Here is a 23,599-nt window from a genome sequence, read left to right on the forward strand (position 1 = left end):
GACGGGCCTGGCTTAAGCAGGGGGACACGTCTGGCACTGCAGGATTTGAGTCCCTGGCGGCGTAGTGTGTTACTGATGGTAGGCTTTGTTACTTTGGTCCCAGCTCTCTGCAGGTCATTCACTAGGTCCCCCCGTGTGGTTCTGGGATTTTTGTGATCATTTTGACCCCACGGGGTGAGATATTGCGTGGAGCCCCAGATCGAGGGTGATTATCAGTGGTCTTGTATGTCTTCCATTTCCTAATAATTGCTCCCACAGTTGATTTCTTCAAACCAAGCTGCTTACCTATTGCAGATTCAGTCTTCCCAGCCTGGTGCAGGTCTACAATTTTGTTTCTGGTGTCCTTTGACAGCTCTTTGGTCTTGGCCATAGTGGAGTTTGGAGTGTGACTGTTTGAGGTTGTGGACAGGTGTCTTTTATACTGATAACAAGTTCAAACAGGTGCCATTAATACAGGTAACGAGTGGAGGACAGAGGAGCCTCTTAAAGAAGAAGTTACAGAGAGCCAGAAATCTTGCTTGTTTGTAGGTGACCAAATACTTATTTTCCACCATAATTTGCAAATAAATTCATTAAAAATCCTACAATGTGATTTTCTGAGAAAAAAAAATCTCAATTTGTCTGTCATAGTTGACGTGTACCTATGATGAAAATTACAGGCCTCTCTCATCTTTTTAAGTGGGAGAACTTGCACAATTGGTGGCTGACTAAATACCTTTTCCCCCCACTGTATCTACTCATAAAAATGTGTGTAATAATTCATAATTTAGTTCACTTACATCAAACAGGTGTTTCACAAAATTTATTTGGATAAAGCCAATGTGCAGAACTTTAGTTATATAACAATAGGTGTCTGCTTACCTGTTTTTAGTTGTCCGGACCCTTTGTGAAACACACTGTCCGACGACAGCAATGTCCAATCGGCCGGACAATACCCAGCGAAGTCCCTCTACCAGATCACGTCGGCGGTCACCAATTGTTAAGTTGCGTCAATTCAAATCTGGTATAGGAGGTCAATACACGTCTTCTAAAATAGACTAGTATTTTAATTAATGCTAACACTTGAATGGTAAATATGATGTTCGTATATACGGGCCCACTGAAAAACCACGCAGGGCAGACAGAGAACTGAGCTTTTGTTATAAGTTCTTCTTTAAATACTCTGACAGAGATAGTTCCCGCTCCTTGCTGGGCCTGTCAGAGTAGAGGCTGGGTGTGGTTTAAACTTACCCAACCTATCGATGGCGCACAGGCTGGTCCCAGCCCCTTGGCGCTTCACTGTTGCCGGGCATTAGTTGTTATCTTTACAACTTGTCTCGAGTCAGCAACCTCAGACAGTTTTCTTCTTCATGTTGCAGTACTTTGTCCTTGAGCGGTTTAACAAAGAGGCTGTGTGTGTGAGACACAAGCCTGTCTCAGCCTACCCCCTAACGGTTCCTCACATTAATCACAGCTTGTTATGTTAATCAATCTATATCAGTACAGCACAAACCTATTATGTTTAATCATTAATGTATTCTTTCTAAGCTAGGCATCACATCTAGTTATAAGAAAATAGAGCCCCACACTAGCTAGCATGTAGCTAAACTAACCTACCTACTGTAGCGAAGTTTTCCATAAATAAAATAACATGTTAGCTAGCTTTCTAGCTAGACAACATAAACCCAACAGCCTGCCTCAAATTGTAATTGATGTAAATGATAACGCGGACTGCATTGCTTACCTTCATTACTTTGTTCTTTCTTTGAATTGAACAGTCTCTGGGGACTTGTCTTGAGTTCCAAGATGACGAGAGTCCGAGAGCTGCTGACCACTAAATTATGTCAGTGAAGTGTGATGACAATGCACGAGCGCAGCCTGTATCAACTTTCACCGTATTGTAGCAACGAGTAGGAGGGGCATTCTTTGGGCTTGCAGCAGACGCCCAGAAGTAATGATGATCGCGTTTGGCGAGATGCTGCCTTCATATTCATACCTGCACAAAATTCATGAAAAATAAACCACACTATTGGGGATTTATCATTCTCCTAAATTGATGGGATGACTAACTTAGAAAGAATGCATTCTTGACTGGGCTAATGTAGGCTGTGACACCTGGCAAGGCTGTGATTGATGTGAAGAGCTGTTTTAGGGGGTAAAATGAGATAAGGATGTGTCTTCAAATGCTAGACTATACTGGTTCTTTGTGATCTGTGAGCCTTCCTTGGACGTAGGAATGATGTCTAAGGGAGCTGGCTCTTCTCACTATGATAGGTTGTTATGATAATCTTGTGCCTGGCTGAAGTGTGCAACAAATGGCGCCGAGGAGATGAGACCAACCCCTGAACCAACGGATTGGCTGAGAAAGTTTAAACCACGCTCAAGTCTTTACTCTAATTGGCCAGCAGAGAAGTGGGAAACTTTCTCTGTCAGAGTATTTGGGTATTGTTTCTGAAACAATGTTGTTAGTTCTCTGGAGCGCCCTGTGAGGTATTTCAGAGAGCCCGTATATACGAAACATCATATTTACCATTGAAGGTTTTTGCATTAATTAAAATAACTAGTATATCTTAGAAGTCGTGTTGACCTCTTTTGTTCCTAATACCAGATTTGAATTGACGCGACTTTGACAATTGGTGACCCCGACGCGGTCTGGTAGAAGGGACTTTGCTGGGTAATGTCCGGCACATTTGGTCACCTCTTTCATCGAACCGTATGTTTCACAAACTGCCCGGGCTTCTAAAAAGGTAAGCAGATACCTGTTGTTAAATAACCAAAGATCTGCACATTGGCTTTATCCAAATTAATTTTGTGAAACACCTGTCTGATGTAAGTGAACTAAATTATGAAACTATTATGAGTAGATAAGCACAATATTTTGACATGCAAACCTTTGCTAAATGTGATGTTTAAAACCATGGTACCAGAGAGTGTTGGTTCTACCGGCAAGGTCCGTTAAGATACGGCTAGGTTCAGGAGACAATACTGACATCTACCGGCAAGGTCCGTAATTGCGATGATACGGCTAAGGTTCGGAAGATATAGGGAATAATTGGCTTAAGTAATTGCTATCGGCAAGGTTCGTAACTACGACAGTACGACTAAGGTTCGAGGAATTACACCGGCAAGGTCCGTAACTGAGATACGGCTAGGTTCGGGAAATTTTAGATAAATACTAGCGACTGGCAAGGTCCATAACTTCGAGGATATGGCTAGGTTCAGCTGAGTATTTTTTAAAGATAGTAGAAGAGGCTGTGTGCCCAAATAGATTGTGTGTGGAATATAAGTGTGTCATTTATGACTGTGTGACATATTTGACTGTATGATAGGATTATAACTGTGTATTGTGAGTGAGGGCGATAACTGTGTACTATTTTTGCTGTGTGATAACTGTATACTACGCTTAACTGTGTACCATTTTTGGCTGTGAATACAAAGAATATTTTAAAACAGTAAATAATGAGAGTTACAAATAGGAAATAAGGTTTAAATTGTGCAAACGTTAACAAAAGACACCCATAGGAGGTACTATAAAAAGTTAAACAGTGCGAGTGTTGTCGTATGCATGAAAGTGTGAATGATAAACCTGTATACCTTGATAGAAAACAAATTGGGAATCAAAAGACGTTTGTGGCTGTTCAAATGGTATAATTTGGGAATAAATGTTGGATTTGTGGTTACTTAAACCATATAACCCGTTAAAAACAATTGGGAACATAAAACTAAAGTGATGAATGAGTGTGACTGAACTAGAACGTTTGAATTGATATATTTGAAATATAACATTTGGTGTTTGACATAGCATAATACTGCTTTTGAATAGTTGTGTCGAAGCAATTCGGTTTAGTATTTGATTTGATGTTTGATGTTTGACATAGCATAATACTGGTTTTAGGTGCTTGGTTTAGGCTATTTGGTTTATTATTTGATTTAACGTTTGATGTTTGACCGTGCAAAATACTGGTTAAACAATTAGACCGAAATAATTCGGTTTATAAACGTGCACCAACTTTAACTAATTAGGTGGGAATTATTTGATTTAAATAAATGGACTGGAGTGCTTTGAGTAACGGCGGAATATTGGAGGCGCGCTGGGACGAGAAACAGCTCCTCACAGCTCCTCAAAAAGCCTGTTCCCCCTGGACAAAAAAGGTAGAGTTGCGAGGGGAGGGGCTGGAGAGAGCGAAAGTGTGGCTTTTGGAGCCAGAAAAGACTGGCAGTTGGCTGGGAACGCATGTGGGTATCTGACGAGAGAATGTTCTAAACTTGCTCACCGAGTGTAGACGTGCGTCATGGGTGAGAAAGTAGAGAATATTTACATTTGCGTTTTTGGTAATTTGGCAGACGCTCTTGTCTAGAGCGATTTATGGGAGCAATTGGGGTTGAGTGCCTTGCTCAAGGGCACATCGGCAGATTTTTCGCCTGGTCGGCTCTGGGATTGGAACCGGCGACCTCTCGGTTGTTGGCGCGGCGCTATTGGTCACTAAACTGCCAGCCGCCCCATATGAGTTTAAGATTGTGGCGTTGTTGGATAATGTGATGGTGGAATAAACTACGGTAAGTAAATGTTGTTTTAGACGTAATGTATAATATAGTACAAAACAAATAGAGGGTTAAATTGAACTAATTATCATGGTAGAGCTAACGTAGTACAGTGAGGGAACTTCATTTTGTGTCAGAGTGTAAGATGAGATCATTAATGGTACTATTGGTGGAAATCTATTTATCATTTCAAGGCATGGAGTAACAATCTGCATTTATGAGTGTAAATTCCACGGCTGATGTGTTGAGAATGAGTACGATGGAGTATTTAGTTTGGTAATGTTGACTATTTGTAGCGTGTTTAGGGGTTAAATAGAAAAACTCACGTATTCAATAGGGAAGGGGTAAGAGAGAGAGAGTTGTTTTTGCTGAGGTGAAAGCTACTGCGATTTTCATTTGGTGACGTCACTTGCTCTATGAACTGGGAGTAGTTACTTTGAGAGCATCGCAGATGCTGTGGAGTGACTGGCGATGTCCCTGGTTCGAACACAGGTAGGGACAGTAGACAAAGCTTTCGCAGTGGGGCTATATACCTAGATTACTATGTGGATTGAGAAATGTGAAAGGTTGAATTAGATAGCTTAAATAGAAGTATTCTAGAAACGTCTATGAAAATATGTTATAAGGTTACCATGCGCTCTCCCCGAAGGAGCAAGGGGAGGGTGAGAGACAGTATAGTTCAGATGGTAGGAATGTCATTAAGCGTATGCTGACCAACGATAGCAAGTATTTGTTTTATTAATTAGGGCCTAATCAGAGAGAACAGTTAAATAAATTGAATAGCGAACTGAAATGGGTTAGCGGGGAAATACAAGATAGATGGACCATTTTAAAACGATAATATATTTTGGTTAGGATGCAAGTATGCATTGGCTGTTGTGCTGGGGAATAGCGCCAGCCTGTGGTGGGTTATGGATTTGTTACATAAACTTATATTTTAAATTAAAGTGATGGAATAGGCTACAATTATAACATTATCAGAAAAAATACACAATTTAATGTGAAATAGTTATTACAATTATTATTGATAGTTATTACAGTTATTGTCATTGATCCAGTAATGATATAAGGATAGTAGAGGAAGGCAGGGGATTTAATCTCATTTAGGGAAGTTATATTAGGAAGAAAATACCATTAAATGAGGGAACATTTGATGTAACCGTGATTGTATTGGCTAATAACTCAAATATGACATTTACAGGGGAGACAGGAACAATAGAAGGGGAGACAGATTTTCCTAGGGCGTTGAACAAATAATTGATGAATGGATCATTTGAGATGAGATCACATGTAGCAGAGTTAGAGTAATCAATTAAATAATCATTGTATACTCAAGGAATTTTGAGTGGTTTAATGAATTAGATATGAGGAATTAGAATGATACAAACAATTATTGATGGGTTAAGACTGGGAATATCTATCATGTTTTGTGTATACTACCATCTTTAGATTATAACTAGGAGAAAGAGATTAGCTCATCTCAGTTAGGCAATATTTAGGTTATAAAAGTGAGCTATCAAATTGAGTGAGGCCTGGCTATTTGTGATTGTTGTTTTTTCAAATTGGGTTAAAATGGGTTCACAGAGCCAGAGGCTGTACAGAGAAAGGTGGAGCCCCCATGTTGCCCTAGTGAAAGAACATTCAGAGGAATGGTTATCACTAGGTAAATGGATAAAACAGGGGAAAAACATTACTGATTAGCAGAATACACCAAATGGGGATCAGTATGGCCACTCCACTGGGAGATATAGAATAAAGTTAAATTGGAGAGCAAAAAACCCAGCCCAGTGTCCATCTGGAGATAAGTTTTAACGGATGACAGGAAGAGATTTTCTTAACTCAGGAACAGGAGGCTGAGTTAGCAGCAATTCCGTTCAAATTATAGTCACAAGGACAATAGATGTAGGACTAATTAAGGGGGAAGCTCCAGTACAAGTGATTCCTCGATCCGATAATAGACCATAACAAAAGCAATACCTTATGAAACCAGAAGCAATAAAAGGGATAACACCTACATTTGAGCATTTACTTAAGGGAGGGGTGATAATTCCTGGAGATGAGGTAAACTGCAACTCTCCAGTATTTCCTGTTAGAAAGGAGACACCTAGCACCGACTGGAGGATGGTCATGGACTTACAGTTAGTTTAATGGAAATATCATTCCCAGAGTTCCATGTGTACCAGATCCACATACATTTCTGAACCAATTGAAACCAGAGAACTCCTATTTTACAGTGATAGATTTAGCTAATGCTTTCTTTAGTATCCAAGTTCATCCGGATAGTCAGGGGTGGTTTGGCTTTACTTTTCAGGGAAGGAAATGGACTTAGGCTAGGATGCCTCAAGGCTACTCGGAAAGTCTTACAATCTTAGCCCAGGCTATAACTAAGAATTTGGGAAAGTTTGAACATAGGGAAGGAAGCAAATGTTAGTTTATGTAGATGTTATTCTATTGGCTAATCCCACTCAGGAGGGATGTAAGAGGGATACAATCCAATTGTTAACCTTCCTTGGCAGAGCGAGGTCATTTACCTAGGATACACTATAACACAGGAGGGGCGAATGTTAAACTCATCCAGGAAAACTGCTATATTTGAAGCGCCAAAACCGTTAAAACAAAAAACAAATGATGAGCTTTTTGGTAATGATAAAGTGCTGTAAAGTTTGGATACTCCATTATGTACTGCATACGGGTAAATTAAGTGATCTTTTCTATGGGAAGGCAATGGCAGCCCATGGTAAATTCATTTGGAACTCTAAGGAGGCATACATACATCAGGGATGTTATCCAAATGGTAGAGAGTAACGAGGGATATGACATTGGTAGTGATTTAAAGATGATGAAGTTTTTTGGTGGGCAATTAGATATAACTGGGTTAATCATGAACATAGATATTTTTATTCTTTGTTGCTAGACAGAAGACTTAGGTGACCTAAAAAATAGACTTGTCATGTCCAACAATTAGTCTTCAGGTCAAGCCCGGGAGAGCCTGGGTAGAACAGAGTTTGAACTAAACATAAGTGTTTTTACAAGATAAGAGATTGATTGATTGGATTACTAATTGATTCTGAACTGGATGAAAGTTGAATTTAGCTGCCATAAAAGACAAAGGAAGTGGGAGGAGCAATAAAGAAGCAAAAGATAATCCCAAAAATGAAAGGCATGGCAATAGGATGATAAATTACATAAGGAATGGTTTAGAAAGGTGGTAATATTGACACATGGGCAAATCATGTGTCAAAAAGGGGGAGTGATAGGATTAAATAATAGTGATAGGATTAAATAATAATGATAGGATAAAAAAAAAAAAACAACAATAGAAATTGAGAGCTCAACATGTATGTGTGAAGATAGTTTATTAACCACACCCGTATGTCAGAGGTTTTGTGCCCCACAGGTGAACTAAAGGAGAAGGTGACCCACTCTATCTCACCAGGAGACTGGGTGTGGATCCAGTCCCTAAAAGAAGAAAAACTGGAAGCAGGCCTGTTGGGAAGGGCCCTATCAAGTCCTATTAGATCCATCTGGGTGCATGTCACACACTGCAAAAAGGTAAACCCAGTTACACCTGATGAACAAACACAGAGTTAGGGGAAAGATCCGATCACCATTAGGGCTCGGGGGTTGGCTCCTTAACGAAGATTCCCTTACCCTGTCTGATCATCCCTGTGTGAGTTTGGTAGAAGGTGAAGCAATGGGTTGGCGTCTGACATGTTCTCAGGGCGAGGGTGGGGATTCACAGGTCTCCTGACGGTAGGTAGCTGTCTGATTGTGGGGGCCATATTCCTAACACACTCAAACCCTTCTGATCAGCCGAAAGTAGTAGTTAACCTAAAACAAGTTGATAAAATAATACCTGAGCACAGTCTACGAAGGCATAGGAGACAGCTAGACGTAGGGAAAGGGGAAGATTAGGGACTTTAGGGGAGGACATCACTGTATGTGTGTCGCCGTGTACATCCTGGGACAATGTAGTTGCTCATGTCGAGCGCGTGGGGGATGTGTAGGTCTCCGTGCACAGTTTGGGGACAGGTGTTGTGAGGGTAGGGAATTACCAGAAATGGCAGTGCGACCCATAGAAGGGTAGGTACTGTCTGAAAGTCTGAAGTACGCAAAAACAGATTTATCCTCCATGCAAGCCACCTGGGAATGTGGTGAAAGAGTCTTGTAGTAACTTGAACTATCTGTATCCCCCGATAACAAAGTCATTCTGACCTAGGTTGCCTATGTTTGAAGTCTCAGGGGATTCTAATTGTTTTTCTAGGACTAGTAAGATAGGATACAGAGTAGGGCATCTTAGCTCTGCTCCTACACAGAGAATATCACAACTGAAAGAGACCATGACTAATCTCTCCTCTTTGTTGCAGCCAGAGGATTTTAGGAACTAAAATCAGGCCCGTGCTGACATCTGATGGTTGTGTGGTGATAACTGATTGTGATCTCACCTACATACGCAAACAATCAAACGTGTCAGAGACTGGTGAGTTGTCACGTAGAAAGTAGGACCTTCCTCCCGGGATCCTTTGATGAAAGGATCCTTTGATGGGATAGGAGTACCTCGAGAGGTTCCAGAAAAACTCAAAGCTAGGAATCAGATCGCAGCTGAGTTTGAATTAAGTATTATTTGGTGGTCAACAATTAATAAAAACGTAGATTGGATAAATTATATTTACTATAACCAGCAAAGATTTATAAACCACACTTGTGATGCAATAAAGGGATTAGATGAGCAGACAGCGGCAACTAGCTTAATGACATGGCAGAATAGAATAGCTTTAGATATGCTTTTGGCTGAGCGGGGCGGAGTTTGTGTTCTGTTTGGATCTATGTGCTGTATTTTCATCCTCAAACAATATAGCACCGGACGGGTCAGTGACAAAAGAGCTTCAGGGGAGTAACTACACTGACGAACAAACTGGCTGAGAACTCTGGTATTGATAGCTCCATAAACGGTTGGTTTGATAACATATTTGGTAAATGGAAAACTATTGTTGTAACTATTCTGGGTGAAGTTATAGCCTCTATGGGTATACTTGTTCTTTGTGGATGTTGTCTTATTTCCTGTGTCTGAGGTTTGGTGAGAAAGGAGATGGGGAAGGTGATATCCCAACAGATGGTGAGATACGGCCCAATCCTGGACTCCAACCTAGGGATGGAGGATATGACCTACCAGGCTTGGTGGAGTGACACTAGAGGGTGTCTAAAGGGGGGCAAAATATACTTCTCTGTTTGTGTTTTATGTTTTAATAGTCTTATGTTTTGTGTTCTATTAATCCTGTGTTTTATGCTTTATTAATCAAGTTAATCATGTGAATGTTTGTCTTTCCTTATGTGATGGTTTGAAGTTCTTTGATGACTGGTAACAATTTGCAAGTGGGGTGTAGATGAACTGAGGGTTTGAATTTTTTTGTATCATTATGGCCTATTAATAAAAGTGTGATTTTTTGTTTGTATTGTATTATAATGAATGACAATCTGTGTTTTCTTATTTTTTGAATCACACCTTATTAGGTGTGAAAAGGGGGATTATTGGGGATTTATCATTCTCCTAAATTGATGGGATGACTAACTTAGAAAGAATGCATTCTTGACTGGGCTAATGTAGGCTGTGACACCTGGCAAGGCTGTGATTGATGCGAAGAGCTGTTTTAGGGGGTAAAATGAGATAAGGATGTGTCTTCAAATGCTAGACTATACTGGTTCTTTGTGATCTGTGAGCCTTCCTTGGACGTAGGAATGATGTCTAAGGGAGCTGGCTCTTCTCACTATGATAGGTTGTTATGATAATCTTGTGCCTGGCTGAAGTGTGCAACAAATGGCGCCGAGGAGATGAGACCAACCCCTGAACCAACGGATTGGCTGAGAAAGTTTAAACCACGCTCAAGTCTTTACTCTAATTGGCCAGCAGAGAAGTGGGAAACTTTCTCTGTCAGAGTATTTGGGTATTGTTTCTGAAACAATGTTAGTTCTCTGGAGGGCCCTGTGAGGTATTTCAGAGAGCCCGTATATACGAAACATCATATTTACCATTGAAGGTTTTTGCATTAATTAAAATAACTAGTATATCTTAGAAGTCGTGTTGACCTCTTTTGTTCCTAATACCAGATTTGAATTGACGCGACTTTGACAACACACACAAAAAAGCATGAGATATAAGAGGTATAGCGTGAGCGCGTGTTATCAGAGTCAACTGCGTGTGTCTCACGGTGAATGCGTGAGAGTTGGCAGCTCTGTAGGCTTATTATTCATGTCACCATACAGAATTTCAATGAAGAGACTACATAAAATGTGAAAATATCTGGTAAGATATTAGGAACATGATCAGGTTGCTTGAAGAATCTTCATCGAAGAAACAATGTTGAAGCAAAAATGAAATGTCTTCTGTACCTGCACATTTTTTGACACCGCACCGCGTCAACTGCACCCCCTCGCCGCGTTGCGCAGCGGCACTGTTCCCACAAGAGCTGAGCGGCAGCGACACGACTCATTGGCATAGCATCAGCCAGCCTAGGAACGAGGACAAGCTACGCTGCTGTGCTGATCTGACGAAGCAGCAACAAGGACCAGAAAAATATCAATTTGAGCCACGTAAAGGGCGCTCAATCCGCGATATGGTTGTCGGAGCATGGACGCTCCAGAAGACGTGTCGGTCCGGGAACAGCTTTTCCACGACCGAGTCAGAGAGACAATAGTAAGTACACGCTGTAGGGCTACCCGTTGATTGCGGTGAAACTGAAAGAGCTTGCCTGTTGATTGGAGCGCTCTCACTGCACTGCTGTCATCACCAGCCAGCTGCAAATGCAATTGTTTATATCTCATAACATTTATAAGGCAGAATATGTGTGGCTGCAGGCTATTCCAGGGAACTTGCTGTTAGAATTTGTGTATGTGTATCATATTTGTCAATAGCACTTTTGCCGTTCCTTTACTACTGTACCTTCAATTTCATTAATCCCTTGTGTGTTTGTTGGTAAAGAAAAATGCCTAATCCTATTTGTGGGAAAACGTGAGGTCATGTTGCTGCTATTCTAATAGACCTCTACTGTGGATTTTGTAGCAGCATGCAGTTTTATCATACAAGTGTCTACAATGTAATAAAAAACATGAGACAATTAGTTCACCAAGTAATTCAGGATAGATATTGCATTCGTGTGCTAAATTCTTAATAGTAATAATCATATTATATGTCATTTATAACCCCATTCTCTGTGGACTAGTCTATCCAGGTGTTGAAACATTCATCAACATCTCAGCATCATGGAAATGTACAATGTAGCCTTACTTCAATTGAGCCTAACTTCCAGCTCTAAAAACGGAGTCACAATGCATATTGTTGCACTGGTATACAGCGGCGATTTTAGCATGTAAATCTTGGTGGGGCAAACAAAATACTTTTTTGGGGGATACATGCCTGCAAAGCCACTACACAACACAACACAACACAACACTAAACAATACATTAATTGCACTATAACGGTGACAAACGGTGCCCACAAACTGTTAGGGCCTATATAGTCCCAACAGCCAGTGGTGGAAAATGTACCCAATTGTCATACTTTAGTAAAAGTATAGATACCTTAATAGGAAGGGTAGAAAAGAAAGTTACTCAAGTAAAAGTGAAAGTCAGTCAGTAAAATACTGCTTGAGTAAAAGTCTAAAAGTATTTGGTTTTAAATATACTTAAGTATCAAAAGTACAAGTAAATTAAGTATATTAAGTAAAGCAGACTGCACCATTTTCTTGTTTTAAAAATTTACGGATAGCCAGGGACACACTCCAACACATTATTTACAAGAGATGCATTTGTGTTTAGTGAGTCCGCCAGGCCAGAGGTGGTAGGGATGACCTCGTGTTCTCTTGATAAGTGTGTGAATTTGACCATTTTACTGTCCTGCTAATCATTCAAAATGTAATGAGTACTTTTGGTTGTCAGGGAAAATGTATGGAGTAAAAAGTACATTATTTTCTTTAGGAATGTAGTGAAGTAAAAGTAAAAGTTGTCAAAAATATAAATAGTAAAGTAAAGTACAGAGACCCCAAAAAACTACTTAAGTAGTACTTTAAAGTATTTTTACTTAAGTACTTTACACCACTGCCAACAACAGTCCTGTCACGCCCTGGCTCCGGGGACTCTAGTATGTTGAGCCAGGGTGTGAGTTTTCATTTGTTTATGTTCTAGTTGTTGTATATCTATGTTGGCCAGGGTGGCTCCCAATCAGAGACGGCTGTAGCTCGTTGTCTCTGATTGGGAGTCATACTTAGGTAGCCGTTAGGCATTCATTATTTGTGGTTTCTTGTTCCGTGTTGGTTTGTTTATGTAACCAGGGACGTCACGTTTCGTTTTGATCGTGTGATCATTCTAATAAATAAAATGTTCGCATTCAACGCTGCGCCTTGGTCCTCCTCTATGAATGACGATCGTGACAGAAGAAACCACCAAGATGTGACCAAGCAGCGTGTCCAGGAGCCATCGCCAGGGAGATCCCTAACAGATCTCCTTCGCCTCCTCGACTGGGTCAAGCCGAGTGAGGAAGAGAAGGGCTTGACATTGTGGCAGAAGGGCGAAAGGCTGGCGAGGGACATGGAGACCTGGTCCACGGGTAGGGGAGACGGCCAGAAATTTTTTAGGGGGGGGCTAACGCCGTGGACGACGGGCCAGCAGGAGACCGCAGCAGAGCGGCCCAGCGGATTGGCAGAGGAGGCCGCCAGGTTACGGGGGCCACTGGTCGAAGAGGGGGTGGAAGATGTAGAGGCACGGCGAGAGGTACTGGCGTGTGTTGCCAGTCCGGTCCGGCCTGTTCCTGATCCCCACGTAGGGCCAGTGGTGTGTGTTCCCAGTACGGTCCGGCCTGTTCCTGCCACTCGCACCAAGTCTACGGTGCGCATCGCCAGCTCGGCCCGGCCCATTCCTGCTCCCCGCACCAAGTCAGTGGTGCGTTTCGTCAGCCCTGTCCGGCCCGTTCCTGCTCTCCGCACCAAGTCTGTGGTGCGCGTCGCCAGCCCAGTCCTGCCCATTCCTGCTCCCCGCACCAAGTCTGTGGTGCGTTTCGTCAGCCCTGTCCGGCCCGTTCCTGCTCTCCGCACCAAGTCTGTGGTGCGCGTCGCCAGCCCAGTCCGGCCCATTCCTGCTCCCGCACCAAGTCTGTGGTGCGTTTGCGTCAGCCCTGTCCGGCCCGTTCCTGCTCTCCGCACCAAGTCTGTGGTGCGCGTCGCCAGCCCAGTCCGGCCCATTCCTGCTCCCTGCACCAAGTCAGTGGTGCGTTTCGTCAGCCCTGTCCGGCCCGTTCCTGCTCCCCGCACCAAGTCAGTGGTGCGCGTCGTCAGCCCGGCACGCCCGTTCCTGCTCCCCGCACCAAGTCAGTGGTGCGCTCGTCAGCCCGGTCGGACCGCTCCTGCTCCCCGCACCAAGTCAGTGGTGCGTTTGCGTCAGCCCGGCTCGGCCCGCTCCTGCTCCCCACACCAAGCCAGTGGTGTGCGTCGTCAGTCCGGCACGGCCCGTGCCTGTTCCACCGGTGGCGGGTCCGGCACCGGTCAGGTGCTGCGTCACGCCGGAGCTAGAGCAATCCGCTCCACCAGTGTTCAGTTCAGCTCTGGTCAGCAGGGCCAGACCGGACCAGGGGTACTTTGGGGGTTAGAGAAGGAGTGGGGTCATGTCCGAGCCGGATCCGCCGCCGAGGCGGAGTGCCCACCCGGTCCCTCCCCTGTTGTATTGGTTGGCGCGGTCGGAGTCCGCGCCTTTAGGGGGTACTGTCACGCCCTGGCTCCGGGGACTCTAGTATGTTGAGCCAGGGTGTGAGTTTTCATTTGTTTATGTTCTAGTTGTTGTATATCTATGTTGGCCAGGGTGGCTCCCAATCAGAGACGGCTGTAGCTCGTTGTCTCTGATTGGGAGTCATACTTAGGTAGCCGTTAGGCATTCATTATTTGTGGTTTCTTGTTCCGTGTTGGTTTGTTTATGTAACCAGGGACGTCACGTTTCGTTTTGTTGTTTTGATCGTGTGATCATTCTAATAAATAAAATGTTCGCATTCAACGCTGCGCCTTGGTCCTCCTCTATGAATGACGAGTCCCAACACCTTACCACTGTTACACCTGGCTATCAGCGGAGCCTTGTCTAAGCGAAACAGTTCATTTAGACTCATTTACTGCCTTTAAAAAAAACATAGCTGATATGGCTGACTTGCTTAAACAAATGTGGTTTCTACTGACAATTGAGATGTACAAACTATGGCATAAGGGGACGACAAGCGAATGAGAGGCAATCCGTAATTTCGATTAAGACATTAATGAGCGAGCTAGGACGGACGTAGTCAATATAACTATTTGTTCAGCACTTTTGAAATGTACAGTGACAGAATTCAGAACATGGGAATTCAGAACCGTAGGATAAATAAAGGGGGCATATAAGCAGAAAATGAAAGCTCTGACAATATTCGATGATTACATTTCTCTAAAACAGGTTATTGGCTACATGTGCACCACCAAGTCAGAACAGTAGGCGAAATTAAGAGGGGAAAATAGATCAAATTATTAGTGTGAGGCACATGGGATACTAACAGCTTACTACACAACATACACGTAGTATTACTTTCTTAGCTACAGTATACATATTTCCCTGGCATATTAAATCATTTATGCAGCAACATGCAATACATTTTTGAACTCACCTTGTTGTGCTGTGCTCACTTGAACAGGAAGGTGGCGCGGCGATCCTTCTTGTGGGCAAATTTTGTCATCAAAAATTTGTCATAAAAATGTGTCATCAAAGTCTGGCATTCTCTGGATTTATGGTGCTTTCAAGACAACTGGGAACTCTGAAAAATGTTGAATGTTTATCATTTTAAACTTGGGAAAGAGACCCTTAAACCCAGACTTGGGACCACACAGCCACTCCACTGAATAGCAGGCTAGTGATTGCTTTGCAATGCTTGCAGTTAGCCACTGATTCCTTCCAAACCACTCATTTTTGAATTTGCGATTTCCAACTTGTTTAATGTTTATGTCCAATGGCCGATGAGCCGATACGTTTTATCTATAATTTCTCTTCATTATTTCTCTTCATATGACAAGGATTAAAAAGGATTTGCCAGTAGATTGTCGACTTGATTCATGATGATGACCGCTTGCTAAGATTTTGAAAGTATGATGTTGACATGATCAGTCCAATCAAAGTTACTGTAGATATAACGTGATTTGGCGTCATTGTATCTGTGGCCAATGACCTTGAGCCTTCTTGGATGGGCACTTCTAATGTAACTCTATGGCAGCACCCAAGGGGTTTGAATTTTCGAGCTCTACCCTTAGATTTGGCAGTGACGTAGTGTCCACATGAGTGACAGAACGCTGAGCCAATCACGGGCCAACTAGAGAACATTACCAACCCCTATGCTCCGTATTTTCCGCTGGCTGCCCCACCATCACAGAAAGCACTGAGCTAGGCTGAAACACCTGTATTTTGGAGCTGCCTTACTCAAGAAAGCAAAAAAGAGACCGTATGCGGCTTTATTAACTCCATGATTATTTTTTTATTTTTTACATTGTTTGCAAACTGATATGTGACACGTATTAATGCCCAAATAACATGCAAACCATTGTATTTATTTATTTATTTTTAGCTAAAAATGTGGGGCTCAAAACAGGTCACCTGCCCTGAATGACAGGTCGCCACTGCTGGTATGTGTGTACAACACACAGTTATGGGATGTCACACCTGTTGCAATTTTTCTAGTGTTTTGGTGTAGCATGAACTGTAGTGTGAATGCCAGTGTTTGGTATATGAACCGCATTCAATGTTATACAGTGAGGGAAAAAAGTATATGATCCCCTGCTGATTTTGTACGTTTGCCCACTGACAAAGACATGATCAGTCTATAATTTTAATGGTAGGTTTATTTGAACAGTGAGAGACAGAATAACAACAAAACAATCCAGAAAGAAGCATGTCAAAAATTGTATAAATTGATTTGCATTTTAATAAGGGAAGTAAGTATTTGACCCCTCTGCAAAACATTACTTAGTACTTGGTGGCAAAACCCTTGTTGGCAATCACAGAGGTCAGACGTTTCTTGTAGTTGGCCACCAGGTTTGCACACATCTCAGGAGGGATTTTGTCCCACTCCTCTTTGCAGATCTTCTCCAAGTCATTAAGGTTTCGAGGCTGACGTTTGGCAACTCAAACCTTCAGCTCCCTCCAAAGATTTTCTATGGGATTAAGGTCTGGAGACTGGCTAGGCCACTCCATGACCTTAATGTGCTTCTTCTTGAGCCACTCCTTTGTTGCCTTGACCGTGTGTTTTGGGTCATTGTCATGCTGGAATACCCATTTTCAATGCCCTGGCTGAGGGAAGGAGGTTCTCACCCAAGATTTGACGGTACATGGCCCCGTCCATCGTCCCTTTGATGCAGTGAAGTTGTCCTGTCCCCTTAGCAGAAAAACACCCCCAAAGCATAATGTTTCCACCTCCATGTTTGACGGTGGGGATGGTGTTCTTGGGGTCATAGGCAACATTCCTCCTCCTCCAAACACGGCGAGTTGAGTTGATGCCAAATAGCTCCATTTTGGTCTCATCTGACCACAACACTTTCACCCAGTTCTCCTCTGAATCATTCAGATGTTCATTGGCAAACTTCAGACGGGCCTGTATATGTGCTTTCTTGAGCAGGGGGACCTTGCGGGCGCTGCAGGATTTCAGTCCTTCACGGCGTAGTGTGTTACCAATTGTTTTCTTGGTGACTATGGTCCCAGCTGCCTTGAGATCATTGACAAGATCCTCCCGTGTAATTCTGGGCTGATTCCTCAACGTTCTCATGATCATTGCAACTCCACGAGGTGAGATCTTGCATGGAGCCCCAGGCCGAGGGAGAATGACAGTTATTTTGTGTTTCTTCCATTTGCGAATAATCGCACCAACTGTTGTCACCTTCTCACCAAGCTGCTTGGCGATGGTCTTGTAGCCCATTCCGGCCTTGTGTAGGTCTACAATCTTGTCCCTGACATCCTTGGAGAGGTCTTTGGTCTTGGCCATGGTGGAGAGTTTGGAATCTGATTGATTGATTGCTTCTGTGGACAGATGTCTTTTATACAGGTAACAAGCTGAGATTAGGAGCACTCCCTTTAAGAGTGTGCTCCTAATCTCAGCTTGTTACCTGTATAAAATACACCTGGGAGCCAGAAATCTTTCTGATTGAGAGGGGGTCAAATACTTATTTCCCTCATTAAAATGCAAATCAATTTATAACATTTTTGACATGTGTTTTTCTGGATTTTTTTGTTGTTATTCTGTCTCTCACTTTTCAAATAAACCTACCATTAAAATTATAGACTGATCATTTCTTTGTCAGTGGGAAAACGTACAAAATCAGCAGGGGATGAAATACTTTTTTCCCTCACTGTATGTAGTCATCAACCTGTGATCTTGGCATGATGGCTCTATCACTACAGCATCACAGGGAAGTGACCTATGACCCTACTTAGCACAGTAGATCTCCATCTCTCTTCTGCCTGTCTGACTCACTGATACAGGCGACGTTGAGTCATTCCAGACTCCCTTCCTCTTTCTCTACCTCTCTAACTCCCATTCCTGTGAATTAGTGTTTCTTGTTTGTGTGTGTTTGTGTGTGTATTTCTATTTTGTATTTGTATTTATTATGGGCAGCAGCTACACTTCCTGGGGTCCAGCAAAATTAAGGCAGTTCATACAATTTTAAAAACATTACAATACATTCACAGATTTCACAACACACTGTGTGCCCTCAGGCCCCTACTACACCACTACCACATATCTACAGTACAAAAATCCATGTGTACGTGTGTGTATAGTGCGTATGTTATCGTGTGTATGCATGTGTCTGCACCTATGTTTGTGTTGCTTCACAGTCCCCGCTCTTCCATAAGGTGTTTTTTTATCTGTTTTTTTAAATCAAATTTTACTACTTGCATCAGTTACTTGATGTGGAATAGGGTTCCATGTAGTCATGGCTCTATGTAGTACTGTGCACCTCCCATAGTCTGTTCTGGACTTGGGGACTGTGAAGAGACCTCTGGTATTATGTCTTGTGGGGTATGCATGGGTGACCGAGCTGTGCGCCAGTAGCTCAAACAGACAGCTCGGTGCACCCAACATGTCAACACCTCTCATAAACGCAAGTAGTGATGAAGTCAATCTCTCCTCAACTTTGAGCCAGGAGAGATCGACATGCATATTATTAATATTAGCTCTCTGTGTACATCCAAGGGCCAGCCGTGCTGCCCTGTTCTGAGCCATTGCAATTTTCCTTTTTTTGTGGCACGTGACCACACGACTGAACAGTAGTCCAGGTGTGACAAAACTAGGGCCTGTAGGACCTGCCTTGTTGATAGTCTGTTAAGAAGGTCTCCCGAGTGGCGCAGTGGTCTAAGGCACTGCATCGCAGTGCTAGCTGTGCCACTAGAGATCCTGGTTCGAATCCAGGCTCTGTCGTAACCGGCCGCGACCGGGAGACCCATGGGGCGGCGTGCAATTGGCCCAGCGTCGTCCAGGGTAGGGGAGGGAATGGCCGGCAGGGATGTAGCTCAGTTGATAGAGTTGTGGGTTCGATTCCCACAGGGGGTATGAAAAAAAATTATGTATGCACTAACTGTAAGTCGCTCTGGATAAGAGCGTCTGCTAAATGACTAAAATGTAAATGTAAAATGTAAGGTAGAGCAGCGCTTTATTATGGACATACTTCTCCCCATCTTAGCTACTGTTGTATCAATATGTTTTGACCATGACAGTTTACAATCCAGGGTTACTCCAAGCAGTTTAGTCACCTCAACTTGCTCAATTTCCACATTATTTATTACAAGATTTAGTTGAGGTTTAGGGTTTAGTGATTGATTTGTCCCAAATACAATGCTTTTAGGTTTAGAAGTAATTAGGACTAACTTATTCCTTACCACCCACTCTGAAACTAACTGCAACTCTTTATTAAGTGTTGCAGTCGTTTCAGTCGCTGTAGTAGCTGACATGTATAGTGTTGAGTCATCCGCATACATAGACACTCTGGCTTTTCTCAAAGCCAGTGGCATGTCATTAGTAAAGATTGAATAAAGTAATGGTCCTAGACAGCTGCCCTGGGGAATTCCTGATTCTACCTGGATTATGTTGGAGAGGCTTCCATTATAGAACACCCTGTGTTCTGTTAGACAGGTAACCCTGTATCCACAATATAGCAGGTGGAGTAAAGCCATAACACATACGTTTTTCCAGCAGCAGACTATGATCGATAATGTCAAAAGCCGCACAGAAGTCTAACAAAACAGCCCCCACAATCTTTTTATCATCAATTTCTCTCAGCCAATCATCAGTCATTTGTGTAAGTGCTGTGCTTGTTGAATGTCCTTCTCTATAAGCATGATGAAAGTTTGTTGTCAATTTGTTTACTGTAAAATAGCATTGTATCTGGTCACAATTTTTTCCAATAGTTTACTAAGGGTTGGTAACAGGCTAATTGGTCGGCTATTTGAGCCAGGAAAGGGGGCTTTACTATTTTTAGGTAGCGGAATTACTTTTGCTTCCTTCCAACCCTGGGGGCACACACATTCTAGTAGGCTTAAATTGAAAATATGGCAAATAGGAGTGGCAATATCGTCTGCTATTATCCTCAGTAATTTTCCATCCAAGTTGTCAGACCCCGGTGGCTTGTCATTGTTGATAGACAACAATACTTTTTTTCACCTCTTCCACACTCACTTTACGGAATTCAAAATTACAATGCTTGTGTTTCATAATTTGGTCAGATATACTTGGATTGTTGCTGGCATGTCATGCCTAAGTTTGCTAATCTTGCCAACGAAAAAATCATTAAAGTAGTTGGCAATATCAGTTGGTTTTGTGATGAATGAGCCATCGGATTCAATGAACCAACATTTCATTTAAGGTGCTCCAAAGCTTTTTACTATCATTCTTTATGTCATTTATCTTTGTTTCAAAGTGTAGTTTCTTCTTCTTTTTATGCAGTTCAGTGTATGCAGATCTATGTGGGCAATTGTGTTTCTATTCACATGCACGTGTGTCCTTACTGCATTAGGCTGGACAGAGTGTGCAGACTTTTAATTAAGTATTGGTAGTGGTGGTGCTGTTCTGTTTTCATGGCCTACATCTGCCATTTTAAAGGCTGTTTAGTCTTAACAAGTACCGTCCATAGTTACTAGTAATCCCATTCTTCCACTTATATTTTATATGATGGGCATATAAAGTAACCACTTATTTTGTGCTTGTCCTACATCTTTTGTTCTGTCTTTATGACGTCAGTGCCCATCCCACTGATGGAAGGAAATACTGGATAAATCCTTCAGCACATATGACTTGGGTTTGTCTAGTGGGCGGGCAGCGTACCCTAACCTGAGTGTTAACCCAATTGCAGAGAGGAGGAGAGCGCCAGACTGAGAGAGTGAGAAAACATTTCTGATGTAAAGGGCAGAAAGACAAAGAAAAACATACAGAGAAATAAAGGCAGAATGACAGGTGGACAGATAGATATACAGGTGGGGACAGACATATACACTACATGACCAAAAGTATGTGGACACCTGCTCGTTGAACATCTCATTCCAAAATCATGGGCATTAATATGGAGTTGGTCCCCACTTTGCTGCTATAACAGCCTCCACTCTTCTGGGAAGGCTTTCCACTAGATGTTGGAACATTGCTGTGGGGACTTGCTTCCATTCAGCCACAAGAGCATTAGTGAGGTCGGGCACTGAAGTTGGGCGATTATGCCTGTCTCACAGTCGGCGTTCCAATTCATCCCAAAGGTGTTTGATGGGATTGAGGTCAGGGCTCTGTGCAGGTTAGTCAAGTTCTTCCACACCGATCTCGACAAACCATTTCTGTATGGACCTCGCTTTGTGCACGGGGGCATTGTCATGCTGAAACTGAGAAGTGCCTTCCCCAAACTGTTTCCACAAAGTTGGAAGCACAGAATCGTCTAGAATGGCATTGTATGCTGTAGAGTTAAGATTTCCCTTCACTGGAACTAACGGGCCTAGCCCAAACCATGGAAAACAGCCCCAGACCATTATTCCACCTCCACCAAACTTTACAGTTGGCAATATGCATACGGGCAGGTAGCATTTTCCTGGCATCCGCCAAACCCAGATTCATCCGTCGGACTGCCAGATGGTGAAGCGTGATTCAATGGCGGCAAGCTTTACACCACTCCAGCCGACACTTGGCATTGCGCATGGTGATCTTAGGCTTGTGTGCGGCTGCTCGGCCATGTAAACCCATTTCATGAAGCTGCCAACAAACAGTTATTGTGCTGACGTTGCTTCCAGAGATTGTTTGGAACTCGGTAGTGAGTGTTGTAACCAAGGACAGATGATTTTTACACGCTACGTGCTTCAGCACTCAGCGGCCCCGTTCTGTGAGCTTGTGTGGCCTACCACTTCGCGGCTGAGCCGTTGTTGCTCCTAGACATTTCTACTTCAAATATCAGCACTTACAGTTGACCGGGGCAGCTCTAGCTGGACAGAAATTTGATGAACTGACTTGTTGGAAAGGTGGAATCCTATGACAGTGCCACATTGAAAGTCATTCTACTGCCAATGTTTGTCTATGGAGATTGCATGGCTGTGTGCTAGATTTTATACACCTGTCAGCAACGGGTGTGGCTGAAATAGCAGAATCCACTAATTTGAAGGGGTGTCCACATACTTTTGTATATATAGTGTAGGTGGGGACAGACAGACGGATAGGGAAGGGAATGTGTGTCAGAGCTGAGACAGGGAACACTGTAGTCCACTGGACTAGAGCAGGTGAAGGTGCCCTCAGTGGGGCTCTGTCTGTCAGTCTGTCTATCACGGACTGGAGCAGATAGGAAAGTGAAAGATGAGGATAATCAGGACAGGGGGAGAATAACTATAAAGGCCTGTGGTGTTTTGTCCTTCACAAAGGACTGTCTTGTTGTGACTAAACATGATGACTCTGTTTGTTGGGATGGGAGGCTCAATTTAAAACTGAAACTAGGCCATTTATTTTTCCGTATATGCTGCTTGTATATGCTGTGAACCCTCCATGGTTCTCAATTTTCTCTGACTACCATTTGTTGGCAGTTTGCTCTCATACAGAGTAGAGCTTTTGTTTGGGTTATTAGTGTGCTGTGCATGAGCTGTTTGGGCTGTGAGCGTGTTGGGCATTAGCTGGTTAGGCATTGTGAAATGGGCTTTGTCCTCTCCCCCACACTCCCACATCTCTCCATCAAAGTTCTCATAGACCTTACAGCTTTATAGTCAGTGGATTTAAAACCCCTAACTCCACGAATCCTCACACTGCCCAGCATGCACTCCATTCTCTTTGAACTGCCTGAAAGCCTAGGCCTGTTTCAGTCCAGCTATAGTACACTATTCTTCAGCCTGTATCTGAGTACTGGCCAAGGACTGGAATTTTAAGTCACACGTTATGTATTAAAGCTTCTGAATGTCTCAGTTGGCTATTTGGGAGCACTGTGTTACTGTGGCATTGTCGTTCAGGTTGGGAAATTAAGTTGTTATTAGGCACTTGCTGCAGTTACATACTATATTGTGGTCCATTGCTCTAACAAAGCTCTTACTTGTATACAACTAAGCCTGCAACTCAACTCTGGTACAATTGCAGTGACATTAACACATTGTTTCTGCCAGTAGATTTATTAGACTCCAAAAAAGACTGGCAAGCTGGAAAGGGAAGGATGTCAATTCACACTTAATACGAATTTGGTATGCGGGTGGTTTTATTTTGCCCCCTCAAGTTTATTTATATATATTTTTATTTCTGGGCATAAAATACTGTCAAAACACCAGGAAATCAGTTCCAAGTGATTTTAATTTAAGAAATCTGTTCCCAAGTATTCCCACGCATTATAGAGAGACACGTGATCGTAGTCAAACATTACATCTGTTTGAGCTTCTTGCGGTCAATTTGCAGTCTACAAATTATTTGTAATTGTGTTCCGTAATTATCATCACAGACATAGATTATCTCCCTATAGCAATTATCAAATTCAGATAGGATTTCCCACATTTCTAACATTTACAGTTATAGGATGTAGCCCTGTTTCTATGTTACTCTCTATAAGA

At 42.8% G+C, this 23,599-nt stretch overlaps 1 protein-coding gene across 1 annotated transcript in view; it reads left to right on the plus strand.

Moving 5' to 3' along the window:
- Positions 1-11,002: 11,002 nt before the first annotated feature.
- The window catches only part of LOC121577613 (limb region 1 homolog-like protein), a 37,571-nt gene continuing 24,974 nt past the window's right edge, over positions 11,003-23,599 (plus strand). The window contains exon 1 of the mRNA XM_041891350.2: positions 11,003-11,212. Coding sequence (XP_041747284.2) covers positions 11,147-11,212 — 66 coding nt within the window. The 5' untranslated portion in view covers positions 11,003-11,146. The remainder of the gene's footprint in view (positions 11,213-23,599) is intronic.

The sequence above is a fragment of the Coregonus clupeaformis genome, chromosome 12 (assembly GCF_020615455.1).
Source record: "Coregonus clupeaformis isolate EN_2021a chromosome 12, ASM2061545v1, whole genome shotgun sequence".
In the NCBI taxonomy this organism is placed as follows: domain Eukaryota; kingdom Metazoa; phylum Chordata; class Actinopteri; order Salmoniformes; family Salmonidae; genus Coregonus; species Coregonus clupeaformis.